This window comes from Lathyrus oleraceus, chromosome 6 (genome assembly GCF_024323335.1).
Source record: "Lathyrus oleraceus cultivar Zhongwan6 chromosome 6, CAAS_Psat_ZW6_1.0, whole genome shotgun sequence".
NCBI classification, from domain to species: domain Eukaryota; kingdom Viridiplantae; phylum Streptophyta; class Magnoliopsida; order Fabales; family Fabaceae; genus Lathyrus; species Lathyrus oleraceus.
The window spans coordinates 338056804-338072646 of NC_066584.1; the positions used below are offsets into that span (position 1 = coordinate 338056804).

Consider the following 15843-nt stretch of genomic DNA (forward strand, 5'->3'; position numbering starts at 1 on the left):
CAATGCAAAAAGTATATAAGAGTTTCAACAAAATCACGAAAGCGGTTAGGTTGTGTTTATAATATCTTATTTCTCTATTGTTGATGTTTGATGCCTTATATGAATGCTCTTATCACTATATCCATATAACGAATTAACAAAGACGCCATAACCTATCCCTCGCAAAATAACTCACTAATCACTACTCGAAGCTTCCTATTCCTAGTCCACCAACGTAAACAAGAGTAGGTGATGCACAAAATGTTAATTCTATATGCCACTACTCGAGGTCTCCTATTCCTATTCAACTAGCGTAAAAACAACAATTGCCCTAGGTCCAACACAGAGACTAAAGGAAAATATTCCCTATGTACCAACAATCAATTTAAAAGAGTATCTCACATAAAAAGCGTTAAGAACAATAAGAAATTTAATGGGATTATAGATCAAAAGGTCCATATAATGTCAAATCAACATATTACCCAATAATATTAAAATAAGTTCATCATAGAACAACCTAACCTAGAGGAGCTTAGTTACTCATAATTTAGATTATAATATCAAAATTGATAGATGCAAATAGGATATGATTTCCTTTGAAGTAATGAACTCCAATGCCCTAAAAATTACAATTAATACTGTAAAAATCATGTCTTGCTCTCCAAAACTCGTAACCCTTATCAAAAGTGCAGAATATCTGATTAAAGAAAGCTCAGAATTGATCAGATTCGTTAGAAAAAGCCCAGAAAAATAGGCCATCACGCGCGTGATGACCTGCATCACGCAATGCGACTTTTATGGAACTATCACGCGCGTGATGCTGCGCGTGATTTTTCCCGAAGCTGGACTTATTTGCTCCCTTTTTACCCAAATTTTAACTAAGTCTATTTTCTTCACACTTAGCTATTTTTTTCTCATTCTTTAGTTTTTCTTCTTCCTTTTTGCTTATCTTTCACTTGTTTTGATCCGATTCTTCGACTAAAATCATGCAATGACGAATTGCCATCACAATCCCAAACTTGAATTGTTTCTTGTCCTCAAGTAACTCACTTGCAACTGCATATTTCAACAGAGAAAAAGTCACACAATAACAATGGAACACCACCAAATTAATTTTTTATTTTACCTGACCATCTTTCTAGCTTCCAACTTTTATCCGAAAAATTCATAAAACATCCTCAAACATTGACGTGTACTCAACCTATCTCTTAGCTCACATTGACTCACTCAATGGATAATGTTATCTCTCAATTAACATGAAAAGTCAATTATGCTTATCTTTATCATGTTCTAATATAGTTCATCACATAAATCACAGAACACACATTATAGGTCTTTTTAGGTTGTAACTTGACTTATGTTTGGATACGATATTTTTAGGAAAATAGGTTTAAACCTGTAGAGTTTTGTGCCCAGTTCTCCTTCTATCATCGTACCTCTTTGTTCCTTTTTGTCGGTACTAGAGATCTTTGCTCCTTCTTATACTTTCATTCTTTTTGTTTTCTCTTTTTCTTTTGAAGAAGTGTCTTTTTCCACTTCTTATTTCCTCATCATTTTGAAATTTTGGCCAATTTTCTCTAGTACCCCAACCTCAAACTTAAAAATTTGTTCACTTCCAAGAGCAACCCCAAACTTAATCGTTTTCATACACTTTAGAACTTATACTTCTACCTAATTCCAAGGAGAGGGTAGAAAGAAAAGATCTTTCAAGTCATATGGCTAAGAATTATAGGTGACGTCACCGAAAAAAAGGCTAAGCTCAAAGTGGTTAGAAATGGATATCCCTGTTACTACATGGTGGTTTAAAAACACTCAAAGTTATAAACAAAAATGGCTTTAGTGCGTATCATTCAAACCATATGAACTTAATCGGAAATAAATCAATTGAGCTAAAATAATAATGCATGGATACACTCAAAAAGAAAGAAAAGTGAACAATTGAATTTATTTGGCTCAAACCTTACTAGATGGGGTATCTGTAGGTTGAGTACAAGTCTGTTGATTATTTTCTCATCCTTTTCCTTCAAGTTGCAAGTTTTCATTCTGATGATCATGGTTCTTTTGGATCATTTATTCAATGCTAAAGTTTTAAACTTGCAAATTTGAAAAAAAAACACATTTACAAACTTGTTCATTAAAACAACATAAATAGTTAGGGAAAGAGGCATGCTCGAGTAGCTAATTTCCCTCTTGGAAGAAATCTAATAATATAATGTAAATTCTGCAAAACAAAAAAAAAACTTATTAAAACCAATGGGCTTCCTCCCATCCAGTGCTTCTTTTTCGTCATTAGCTTGATGTCCTATGCTTAAAACACGTCAAGCGCGAATGGTTGAATTAATCTTAACTTAATGTAACACTAGGGTTTTGGTTTTAATCAAGTTATCTTGCATACAAAGTAATTAATTGCGGAAAAAGTTATGTTTTGATTAATATGAGAAATATTGTCAAAGTTAGGTTTCAATGACTACATTGCTTTGCATGTATTTGCTCGGTCAACAATATTATAAACTCCTTTAGATGATAAATAATTTCACAAGGTCCTCTCAATGCGTTTCTCTCGAACACCCATTGTGAGTTTTGCCATTTTGATCCATTGTTTCTCTCGAACACAATCTATCAAAATGACAACTTTTTGGTTCAACCTTATGGTGAACAAAATCATTCGTTACTATCTCTAGCTAACAAACAAGTTTGGATGAAAACCTAGGTCAAGAATCGGTAAACATCTCTCGATCAAATACCAACACAAAGGGTTTTAAATAGAAACAAAGTTTTCATCATATATTTACCGTTAAAGAGTTTACATATGAGGATCCTTACATTTACACACAAAGCTAGCAATCACCTACATCTAACCTTGACAAATGGAAGACTTAGCTACTCATTTTCATGGTAGCTTGGTCGGCAAGTAAGGAAAGAGGGTTGATCAACATCCAAGTCGAATAATCGAGGTTGGATGGGAATCCACCTTCTTTTTGTGGAAGATGGTTGCTAGATGAAGAGAAATGAAATTAGGGCATAAAAGCTCCCACAAAACAATGCTGTAAAATATCTAGAAGAAAGTACAAAAAATGGAAAAGTTGGTAAAAATGAGGTATGGTGCCCAAAAGTGGCACCTGCTACTTATAGACAAGTGCAGAACTGTCATGTTCGCTAGGCGAGCAGAATGGCTCGCCTAGCGAAGGTCAAATATGAGCACAAAAAGCCCCTGCGCCCAGAGAAAACAGGGCCTTGGTGAACTGTGATGTTCGCCTAGCGAACATACCTTCGCCTAGCGAAGGAAACGCTTCAAGCTCGCCCCAGCGAGGTTGAGAAGTTTTGCTACTGGAATGCTCGCTGGGGACTCGCTTGAGCCTCGCCTAGCGAGTGAGTGTTGGCTGCACTTTTCACCAAAACAGAATGAATTCGCTGCAAACTTCGCCTTGAGCTCGCCTAGCGAATTAATTTGCTAATTTACTGGAGCTGTTCGCCAGGAGCTCGCCTAGCGAACCCATTCTTCGCCACAGCCTCGCCTAGCGAGCAGGTAGATGAAATGCTCCTTTTCTTTGGTTCCTTTGCCAATTCTCTTGTGTCTTTATTATCAATTAATTCATGCCTTTCCTGCACAATAACACACACATCAAAGGCACCAAGCTTGTTTATCAATGTAACGCATTCCATGTAAAACAAATGTGATTTTGACAATTTTAGCAAGGAAAAAGAGTGAAAGATGCCCACATATGATAGCTCAAATAAGCACTTTTGGGCATCTAACAACTCTCCCCAACTAGATTCTTGCTTGTCCTCAAGCAAAGTATGCCTCTTGAAAGACAAGAGGATTTGCATTAAGAAACGGTTTCTCCGAAGTTGGATAAACGGCTCAAACACAAGCGAAATTCGCATATACAAGTTCCCAACGGTTCGAATAAAATAATACCTAGGAACTTAAACTTAAATAGCAATGCAAAATATTTATCTATCTACAACAATACTATTCTGAATGAATCATCCTATCTCTCCTCTTCGAATAAGGAATGAAGATTTTGCGCGTTTGCAACCGCGGGACTAATCTCACTCTCTAACAAATAATGAAGAAATCAAACAGATTCATACAATGTCTAATCAATTAAAAATGCAACTGTGGAAGCAAAAAGATCACTAAGGGCTTTTCGGTTGAAGCTTGGTTAGGTTAACAAACAAGGGTCATTTCTAAGGCCATTGAAACGAAAGTGCCGATGCAAAAGAGACATTCACAATATTATTCACACTACTCGACTTTGTTTCCTTTGTTTCTTATTTGTAACCTTCACAACACATATTCCACAACTCCACTTTTATTTTTCACTATTTTTCTTCCAAGCAAGCATTTTTTTTTCAATCTTTCTATTTTTGTTCTTTTCTTTCACATCAAATATACAAAACAGATGTTTATTTTCTACATTTTCTATACATATATTTTTCTATGCTTGCTCGGTTTTTCTTTTCTTTTTCAAGAGTTGTGGTACTTACCAATTCTTTTTCGTTCTCCCCAACTTATTTCTTCCACACCCTAAGTGAATGCTCTTAACTTTTTACGGCAAAAGAACAATAATCAATATTTTCCGGGTTGTGTAAAAAAGATTTTTGAGATCTCGCTTTATTACAAGCCGAGATTCAACTGTTCAGGCTCAAAGGGGTTAACAAATACTCTCTCTGCTCACAGGTAAGTTGTTTTTGGATGTAGTTGTGCTCGAAAGAAAACAAGTGCCTTGATCATTTCTAATTGCTTCCACAATTTCACAATAGTAAAAGACAAAGCATGAATCACATGAATCAACAAAACTTATTAGAATCCAGCATTTAAGTGAACAATGGAGGTTTCCTCACAATTTGTGGTTTTAAGTTCTAGATGAAACATTCATTCTATTATGTTGCACAAAGACAATATTCAATTTACCAAAAAAGAGTAAAGTTCCTAATGCATTCTAAAATTCTAGCTGACGGTAACCATGTACCTTAGCTTCATTCACTTGTTATTCTTATCATTGCCATCCAAGCTCGGATGCACCTTCATTGGGTACTTCTTGAGGAGCAACCAATCTAGAAGGGTTTGCCACTCATTCAACCAAAAATTTATTAAACACACAAAATTAAAAACATAATTAAATAACATTAACTGAAAATAAAAATTTGTTCGTGGGGGACAAAACACCCCAATAGTACAACCCATGGTCAAAATACAAAATTCAAAAATACAAATAAAAATGACATAAAAACTGAAAAAGTACAAATACTCAACCCACAAAGGGCTCAGGACTCCTCCTCGCTACCGGCCTCAGAACCGGTAGCCTCATCATCAACATCATCATCATCATTCTCAGCTTCAGCGTCCACCCCCTCACCATAGACTGGCCTGTCCACAGGCCAATTAGCGTTAAGCATAAACTGCTCACGCGCTAACAATGCTCGAGCACCGGAGGGGTCATTACCTTGCAGCTCCAACCTCTGCATACTGTTGTGCATATCAATCATAGCTCGTTGGGATGCTGCCATCCACTCAAAACTGTAGTCACAAACAACCCTCAGGTACGGATCAAGTCCGGGAGAAGAAGCACTAGGACCATCAGCAGCCCGAGTACTTCCTGAGGCTGCACTGCCACCAGTAGTCTTAGCTCTACAATACTTAGCCACATACCTATCATCTATAGGTGCCGGGATTCGAACCTGCCCACGAGACGGAAGCCGGACCCTAGCCTGAACACATAAGCTCATAATCAAACACGGGAAGGCCAAGGGACAATTAACACGTGCCCCTGACTTAAGCCCGCTCTCAACCACGGTCTTCAGCTCATTGGCGATTATCCTCGCGACATCTATCTCGACATTTGTGAGGATGGAATGGACTAAATGTGCCACTGGGATCGGCACAGTAGAGGTGTGTGATTTGGGTTGGATGTTGGTCAAAACCAAGAGTAGGATCAGCTGAGCCATGGGAGTCATGTCCTCCCGATGATATCTCACAGAAACCCCAGATGGGTTCGGCTCAACCGATTTCCCAGGTAAAAGCAGGTCGGCGGTAATGGCAGCGACATCTCGATGAAGCCTGAGGTCGGTGTGGTACTGGTCTCTCTGATCAGCTCCCAGCTGGAGCGGTTCCCCTAGGATTCAGTTGATAGCATCCCTGTCAAATGGAATTGCACGCCCGGCAACTCTAGAAACCCAAGTGAAGGGCTCGTCGTCGTCGGGCAGTGCGTTAGCATAGAACTCCCGCACTGTAGCAATGTCGTAATGTTCCAAGGGACTTATCAACCTATCCCACTTCTTGGCGTCGATCAACCCGGCGAAAGTTCTGTAAGTGCCTTGTGGGTTGATCAGAAAACGCTTCTCAGGAAGTATTTTCGCTTCTCCAAAGCTATGTACCGTGCAGCCTGTTTCGGGCCGACAAACTTGTCGGAATCGAATTGAATCGGCACGGTCCTGGAAGTAGTTGCAGCTCCCTTTCTTTTCTTACCAGCTCCAGATCTAGACTCCATCTGCAAAAGATACAAAGAAACAACACACACCAACACACAGATTAGCCATTAAAACATAAATCAAAATACTGTCATGTTCGCTGCTGCTTCGCCTAGCGAAGTTGCAGCGAACGTTCGCCCCAGGTCGCCTAGCGAGCTGCTAGCGAACCTTACGGGTTTTGGGATTTTCTGCATTTTCAAAGATGTTTTCCCCAAAACCCGTACTCTAATGGTTCCCACACAGAACCTAATAATTTCTCTTGACAATGAATCGTTCTATGCTATTGGGGATTGCCTAATTGCATGCAAAACCTAAATTAAAATTAAATCCCCAATTTGAAAACCTAAATGTACAAACATTGCAAACTCCCAAAACATCACATGCAACCTCAATTTCCCATACTACACTTCCCTATTTGCAATTCATATTTGGAATTTTAAGAGTATACAAAAAGAAAATGAAGTAGGGCAAACCTTAATTACACGGATTCAGAAAAATTGAAATGAGAAGAGTTTGCAATCGGACGGAAGGAGCGAGGGTTGGTGATAGCGATGCAAATGCGGGAGTTAGAGAAGTTTCGCAAAATTTTCTCAGCAGAACAGCTCTGAATATTTTTGAGGGTTTGGGGCAAAATGCCCTGCTGAGAAATTTATAGAACAGTACTGGTGCGCTCGCTACTGCCTCGCCTAGCGAGCAGCCAGCGAGCGCGCTCGCTGCAGACTCGCCTAGCGAGCTGCAAGCGAGCATGACAGCAAGTGCATTTGCAAATGCAACACTTGCAAGTTATCCAGCTTGATTTCAGTACAGGGTACTCAATACAACAGAAAACATAAAACAGCAAATACTTACAATGTTGGGGTGCCTCCCAACTAGCGCTTGTTTAACGTCGGCTAAGCTCGACGGTGCGATGCTCACAGAGGAGCATCAAGCGGCTGAGCACAACTCTCGCGATCCACATGACCGCCGAGATACACTTTCAATCGTTGGCCATTCACGGTCCAACTATCTTTCTCGTCCATGTCTTCAATGATAATGGCCCCGTATTCTTTTACTTCTTTCACCCGAAATGGCCCGGACCATTTTGATTTCAACTTCCCGGGAAACAACTTCAACCGGGAGTTGAACAATAAGACCAATTGTCCGGGCACGAATTCTTTGGTTCGGATCTTCTTGTCGTGATATTTCTTTGCTTTTTCCTTGTACAACCAACTTGAGTGATATGCGGCATTGCGCATCTCCTCCAACTCAAGTAGTTGTACTTTCCTTTTGTTACCGGCCAACTCATGTTCAAAATTTAAAAATTTTAGGGCCCACAAGGCCTTGTGCTCCAATTCAACCGGCAAATGGCAAGTTTTACCAAATACCAATTGAAACGGAGTTAGGCCAATTGGAGCTTTAAAGGCCGTACGGTAGGCCCATAATGCTTCGTCCAATTTTTGGGACCACTCTTTTTTAGAATTAGACATGGTTTTTTCTAGGATTCTCTTAATCTCTCGATTAGAGACCTCCGCTTGCCCGTTAGCCTGAGGGTGGTACGGAGTTGTCACCCTATGCGATACACCATAATGTTTTAGAATTGTTTCCAAAGGTGCATTGCAAAAGTGTGACCCTCCGTCACTTATCAACACTCGGGGGGTTCCAAAACGGGAAAATATGTTTTTCTTTAAAAAATTTATCACCGTTTTGGCATCCGCCCGAGGTGAGGCAATCGCCTCAACCCACTTAGAGACATAATCAACAGCTACAAGCATGTACTCATTTCCGTAAGAGGGTGGGAAAGGTCCAACAAAATCTATGCCCCAACAATCGAACACTTCCACTTCTTGGATATTTTGGAGAGGCATCTCATCTCTCTTACCTATCCCACCACTTCTTTGGCAACTGTCACAACTTTGCGCATGGGTATGTGCGTCTTTGAAAATAGTTGGCCAATAAAATCCCGATTGAAGAATTTTAGTGGCCGTTCTAACCCCATTATAATGTCCGCCATAAGGCGAGTTGTGACAATGCCAAAGGATGCTCTGGGCTTCATCACCAGTTACGCATCTCCTTAACAGGTTATCGCTACCCAACTTAAACAAGTATGGGTCATCCCAAACATAATACTTCGCATCCGAAAGGAACTTCCTCTTTTGGTTCGAAGTTAGGTCGGCCGGCACAAAACCACTAGCCTTGTGGTTTGCAAAGTCTACAAACCACGGCCTAACTTGAACCTTAAACAATTTTTCATCAGGAAATTCTTCCCGGATTTCCTTTTCAGATGCGGTAACCTCGACATTCACCAAGCGGGATAAATGATCCGCTACCAAGTTTTCCGACCCCTTCTTGTCTTTGATTTCGACATCGAATTCTTGTAACAAGAGGATCCAACGGATGAGCCTTTGCTTCGAATCCGGCTTGGTTAGCAGATATTTAATCGCCGCGTGGTCGGTATACACAACGACTTTCGACCCTATAAGATAGGACCTAAACTTTTCTAGCGCATACACTATTGCGAGTAGTTCTTTTTCCGTTGTGGCATAATTTATTTGAGCCTCGTTAAGAACCTTACTCGCATAATGTATAGCATGAAAAGTTTTGTCCTTTCTTTGGCCAAGTACGGCTCCAACGGCATAGTCGCTCGCGTCACACATTAGTTCAAAATTTTCATTCCAATCGGGAGCGACTATTATTGGAGCGGTAACCAATTTTTCTTTTAAAACCTCGAAAGCTTGCAAACAATCTTCGGTGAAGAGAAATATCTGATCTTTGGCGAGCAAATTGCTCAAAGGCTTAGCCACCTTTGAGAAGTCCTTGATGAAGCGCCGGTAGAACCCCGCATGCCCCAAAAAACTACGGATGCCCTTCACATTCACCGGAGGGGGTAATTTTTCAATTACATCAACCTTAGCTCTATCCACTTCAAGCCCCCTTTTTGAGACTTTGTGGCCTAGCACGATCCTTTCGGTCACCATGAAGTGACACTTTTCCCAATTTAGCACCAAATTAGTCTTCACACACCTTTCCAACACCGTCTTCAAATTTGCCAAGCATAGACTAAACGTCCCACCAAACACCGAGAAGTCATCCATGAAGACTTCCATTGTTTTCTCTATCAGATCGGCAAAAACAGCTTGGACACATCGTTGGAATGTCGCCGGCGCATTGCAAAGCCCAAAAGGCATTTTTCTGTATGCGAACACTCCAAACGGACACGTGAAAGCCGTCTTCTCATGATCAACCGGGTCAACCGCAATTTGGTTGTACCCGGAGTAGCCGTCTAAAAAACAGTAGTATTGTTGGCCCGATAGTCTTTCAAGCATTTGATCCATAAATGGGAGTGGAAAATGGTCCTTACGAGTCGCGGTATTCAACCGTCTATAATCTATACACATTCTCCACCCCGTTGCAACTTTAGTCGGGATCAATTCGTCTTTGTCATTACGGATTACGGTCATTCCACCCTTCTTCGGAACCACGTGCACGGGACTAACCCACGGACTATCCGAGATCGGGTAAATCATTCCCGCATCCAAAAGCTTCACCACTTCCTTCCTTACAACCTCCTTCATCGTAGGATTTAAGCGGCGTTGTGGTTGAGCTACCGGCTTGAAATCCTCCTCCATCAAAATCTTGTGCATACAATAGGATGGACTAATTCCTTTTAGATCGGAAAGAGTCCAACCCATAGCTTCTTGATTGGTTTTTAGCACAATGATTAGACGGGCTTCTTCTTCTTTTGTCAAAAGGTTGCTTATGATGACCGGCTTTGCCTCGGTCTCATCTAGAAACACATATTTCAAAGTCGAAGGTAACTCTTTTAATTCAATTGGCACTTTCTCGTCAATTACCTCCTTCTTCAAATTTTCTTCCTCTACTTCCCACGGTTGTAGGTCTTCCAAGCTATCAAGTTCCTTTAAGCATTCCTCAAGAGCTAGCTCCTCCTCAACAGTGAAAACCTCCAATGAGTCGTCGAGAGCTAACTCCATAGGAGATATCTCGTGGATATGCTTTGAAACTTCCATAATAGCGTCTTCGATCACATCGATGCGAAAGCTATCATTTCTGTCCTTGGAATGCTTCATCGCCTCGAATAGATCAAATGTGACCTCCTCATTTTGAACACGCACCTTCATTAAACCGTCATCAACATCAATCATCATTCTTGCGGTCTTCATGAATGGTCGTCCCAATATGAGCGGAGCATCATCATCTTCCTCCATATCAATTACAATAAAATCCACCGGGAAAAAGAATTTGTCGACCTTCACCAACACATCTTGGGCTACGCCATGAGGATGGGTCGTCGACTTATCCGCCAATTGTAATGTCATTCGGATGGACTTAATCTCGATGTTGCCAAGCCTCTTGATAATTGACAAAGGTATAAGATTTATGCTCGACCCCAAGTCAATAAGTCCCTTCCCGACATAAACGTCACCAATCTTAACCGGCAATGTAACTCTTCTCGGATCAACCTCTTTGTTAGGAAGCGTCCTTTGAATGATGGCACTACAGCTCGCATCAAGGACGATGGTCTCCGGTTCCGTATACCTCCGCTTTTTGGTCAGTATGTCCTTCATGAATTTGGCATACTTTGGCATTTGTTCCAAAGCTTCAGCAAACGGAATGTTAATTTGTAATTGCTTAAAAATATCCATGAACCGGGCGTAATGCCGTTCATTTTCCCTTTTGGAAGGAGCATGAGGGTAAGGAAGATTTTGGACCGGAGTAGCGCTCACTACCTCCTTTCCCTTTGCAATTCTAGCACTTTTCCATCTAGGCTTCTTCACTACCTCCCTTATTACCTCATCACTTTTATTTTCCTCAATCTCCACACCTTTTTCTTTTTCAACTTCACCATTATTTTTATTCTTTTCAACTACTTCCTCATCACTCCACACTCCTACTTCACCATCAACATTTTCTTCCACTATTTCCTCCTCAATCTCCTTCTCTTTCTCTCTTTGTTCACTCTCAACTCTTTTTTCATTTACACTACCCAACTCCCTCCCACTTCTCGTCATAATCGCCTTACAATGCTCCTTAGGATTTGTTTGCGTATTAGCCGAGAAAGAAGGACCGGTTTGTTGTTCAGCTAGTTGCTTGGCAAGTTGCCCAACTTGAGTTTCAAGATTTTTTATGGCCGTGTCATTACTCTTTTGATTGGCCATTGACATTTGCATGAATTGCGTCAATGTCTCTTCCAATTTAGAATTGACTACCGGCGGTGGTTGAGATTGATACGGATTTTGGGGAGGGTTTTGACGGCTAGAAGAACCACCTCCATAACCTTGGTTATGATAATAGTTGCTTCTAGGTTGGAACCCTTGGTTCCCTTGGAATTGTTGTTGTTGTTGTTGTTGAGGGTGCGGTTGATAAGGTTGTTGTTGTCTTGGTTGATAGTCCCGTTGATTGGCCATGTAATTTACTTCGTCAAAACCGGGAGGTGGACAAAATCCGGTGTCATGTTCACCTTTACAAAGTTCACAACAAGCTATTTGTTTAGCTTTTGACGGTTCTCTTAACTCTTTTATTTGTTGCGTTAAGAGTTCCACTTGTTGTGAGATGAGCTTGTTTTGGGCAAGTATGGCATCATTCGTCCCTAACTCAAGCACTCCCGCCTTCTTCAAAGAATTTCCACGACTTTGACTTTGAAGATCATTCAAAGCCATACGGTTGATAATGTTTGTGGCTTCTTCGGCACTTTTTGACATCAACGAGCCACCCGAGGTGGCATCCAACAACGTCTTACAGTTTGGTTGAAGTCCATTTCTGAAGATATGGATTTGAGTTAATTCATCAAATCCATGCCCTTTGCATTTCCTAAGCATGGACTTGAATCTCTCCCACGCTTCATTTAAAGATTCACTGGTTCCTTGAGAAAACACCGAGATGGCCGTCTTTGATTCCATGAATCGGTTATGAGAGAAAAATCTTTCAATGAATTTCTCTTCTAACACATTCCAGTCGGTCATTACGGCAGGTGTTTGATCAAGATACCAATCCTTTGCTTTACCGAGCAAAGCGTGGGGAAACAATCGTCTGAACAACGGAAGCTCCTGAGCCTGATCCACTCCGGCAGCCAATGCTATCTCATAAAATTTTGTGAGAAAAGCAAATGGGTCTTCATGGTCCATTCCGGTGAATGGACTCCCATATAATAAATTCAGAGTTCCCGTCTTCATCTCAGCTTGCCTTCCTGTGTGGTTGGCAAACTGAGCGGTGTTCCTTGGACTGTTGATACATGGAGTAGAAATAGGTGGTGATGGTTGTGGCTCCATGTTTGGTATGAATGGGTGGTGATTTGTGGTCGAAGAACTTTCTCCTTGCTCTTGGCGTTGCCTAGCCTGTTGCCTCCTACGTCTCGTTTTGCTATTGAGCCTCCTTGCGGTTCTCTCGATCTCAGGATCAAAAAGAAGTTCGTCCACAGGGATTTGCCCTCGCATAAAACGTAAGCTGCACACTAAACCAAACAAATTACAAGCACAAGTCAAAAATTCACAAGCTAAAACTTAAACAACCATTGCGATGCTCGCAATATCAATTTACAATCCCCGGCAACGGCGCCATTTTGTTGGAAAGTATATTTCGTGTCAGGTTTTTGTTATCGTATCCACAGAGATTGTAAGATATCACTGCCGTTCAATGGTTGAATTAATCTTAACTTAATGTAACACTAGGGTTTTGGTTTTAATCAAGTTATCTTGCATACAAAGTAATTAATTGCGGAAAAAGTTATGTTTTGATTAATATGAGAAATATTGTCAAAGTTAGGTTTCAATGACTACATTGCTTTGCATGTATTTGCTCGGTCAACAATCTTATAAACTCCTTTAGATGATAAATTATTTCACAAGGTCCTCTCAATGCGTTTCTCTCGAACATCCATTGTGAGTTTTGCCATTTTGATCCATTGTTTCTCTCGAACACAATCTATCAAAATGACAACTTTTTGGTTCAACCTTATGGTGAACAAAATCATTCGTTACTATCTCTAGCTAACAAACAAGTTTGGATGAAAACCTAGGTCAAGAATCGGTAAACATCTCTCGATCAAATACCAACACAAAGGGTTTTAAATAGAAACAAAGTTTTCATCATATATTTACCGTTAAAGAGTTTACATATGAGGATCCTTACATTTACACACAAAGCTAGCAATCACCTACATCTAACCTTGACAAATGGAAGACTTAGCTACTCATTTTCATGGTAGCTTGGTCGGCAAGTAAGGAAAGAGGGTTGATCAACATCCAAGTCGAATAATCGAAGTTGGATGGGAATCCACCTTCTTTTTGTGGAAGATGGTTGCTAGATGAAGAGAAATGAAATTAGGGCATAAAAGCTCCCACAAAACAATGCTGTAAAATATCTAGAAGAAAGTACAAAAAATGGAAAAGTTGGTAAAAATGAGGTATGGTGCCCAAAAGTGGCACCTGCTACTTATAGACAAGTGCAGAACTGTCATGTTCGCTAGGCGAGCAGAATGGCTCGCCTAGCGAAGGTCAAATATGAGCACAAAAAGCCCCTGCGCCCAGAGAAAACAGGGCCTTGGTGAACTGTGATGTTCGCCTAGCGAACATACCTTCGCCTAGCGAAGGAAACGCTTCAAGCTCGCCCCAGCGAGGTTGAGAAGTTTTGCTACTGGAATGCTCGCTGGGGACTCGCTAGAGCCTCGCCTAGCGAGTGAGTGTTGGCTGCACTTTTCACCAAAACAGAATGAATTCGCTGCAAACTTCGCCTTGAGCTCGCCTAGCGAATTAATTTGCTAATTTACTGGAGCTGTTCGCCAGGAGCTCGCCTAGCGAACCCATTCTTCGCCACAGCCTCGCCTAGCGAGCAGGTAGATGAAATGCTCCTTTTCTTTGGTTCCTTTGCCAATTCTCTTGTGTCTTTATTATCAATTAGTTCATGCCTTTCCTGCACAATAACACACACATCAAAGGCACCAAGCTTGTTTATCAATGTAACGCATTCCATGTAAAACAAATGTGATTTTGACAATTTTAGCAAGGAAAAAGAGTGAAAGATGCCCACATATGATAGCTCAAATAAGCACTTTTGGGCATCTAACACCGGTCAATTCACTTATTCCTTTTCCTTTATCCACCTTGCTACCTTTTTCCTCCAGATGGTAGCAAGTATCCAAGTCCTCCACATACTGTGTCCAGTCATACACCTTAGAAACCATTTTTTCTTTGTTAAACTTCAAGACAAGTTCGCCAGTTTCTACAACTATCTTTGCTTTCCCAGTTGCCAAGAATGGCCGCCCGGGAATAACAACCGCTCCTGAATATCCTTTTGTATCAAGCACTACAAAACCAGAAGGATACACTCCATCGACATGTACTAACACGTCTCGTAATATACCAAGTGGTTGAGTAACAGATGAATCAGCAAAAGTGAGAGTCATGTTACTTGGTCTTATCTCACCCACTTTTAATTCTTTGACTTTTTTTAGCGTTATGAAATTTATACTAGATCTTAAATCACATAGAGCATGTGGGATCTTCACTCCACCAATATTACAAGAAATAGTAAACTTACTTGGATCCTTTCGCTTCGGTGGCAATGCTTGATGGATTACCATGTCAACCTTCTCAATCATGTTTACCTATTCCTTGACCACTTTCTCTTTCATCCACTTTAGTAACGCCTTCATAAATTTAGCAAACTTAGGAATTAGTTCTAAAATTTCATGTAGCTAAATACTTACCTGGAGTGTAGCTAACATTTCCTTGAACTTCGCAAACATCCCTGCCTCATTGTCTTGAACCGGTTTCTTTTTAATTAAGTTATATGGTGGTTTAATGTAATATGGTAATTCGGTATTTGGATCATTCAATATCTGCTTCTTTGTTCTCATCCAATGAGAGATTTTATCTATAAGTTGATCAAGGGTGAATCCTCTTTCCTCTAGGTCACCTTGATTGTTACTCTCCTCTTTTTCAATCACATCTTCTTATTTCTCAATCACATCCTCTTTAACAACTTCATCTTCACCCTTTTCGATAATCACCCCGAAATATATTTCCACATCCTTGCATGATTTATTCTTAGGATTATTTATAGTTTTAATTGTAAATCATCCACTCGAGCTTGGCAAAACAGCTATTTGTCTGGATAACTAACCAATCTGCATCTCCAAATTTTTGATTGACGCATCATGGTTTCTACTCATTGTTTCATGGTTCTTATTTACCCGATAAAAGCTAATTTGAGTGACTTTGATGAAATTTTGCAATGGCTCTTTCAACTGTAAAGGTTTCCTTTGAAATGGAGCTTGTTGGCCTTGCTTCATACCTTGATTAATATTTGAATTTTGGTTATTTCTCCAACACAAATTTGGGTGATCTTTCCAACCTGGATAATAGGGTTTGGAATAAGGGTTGTTCTTCAAAATTATCA

General features: G+C 40.5%; 1 protein-coding gene across 1 annotated transcript; it reads right to left on the bottom strand.

The window, feature by feature from the left end:
• Positions 1-931: 931 nt before the first annotated feature.
• LOC127095542 (uncharacterized) lies at positions 932-15043 on the bottom strand. Its single transcript, XM_051034218.1, has 2 exons — positions 14554-15043; positions 932-1035 (listed from the first exon to the last, which is right to left on the bottom strand). The coding sequence occupies exons 1-2, from the start codon at positions 15041-15043 to the stop codon at positions 932-934; spliced, it is 594 nt and encodes a 197-aa protein (XP_050890175.1).
• Between the last annotated feature and the right edge of the window lie 800 nt (positions 15044-15843).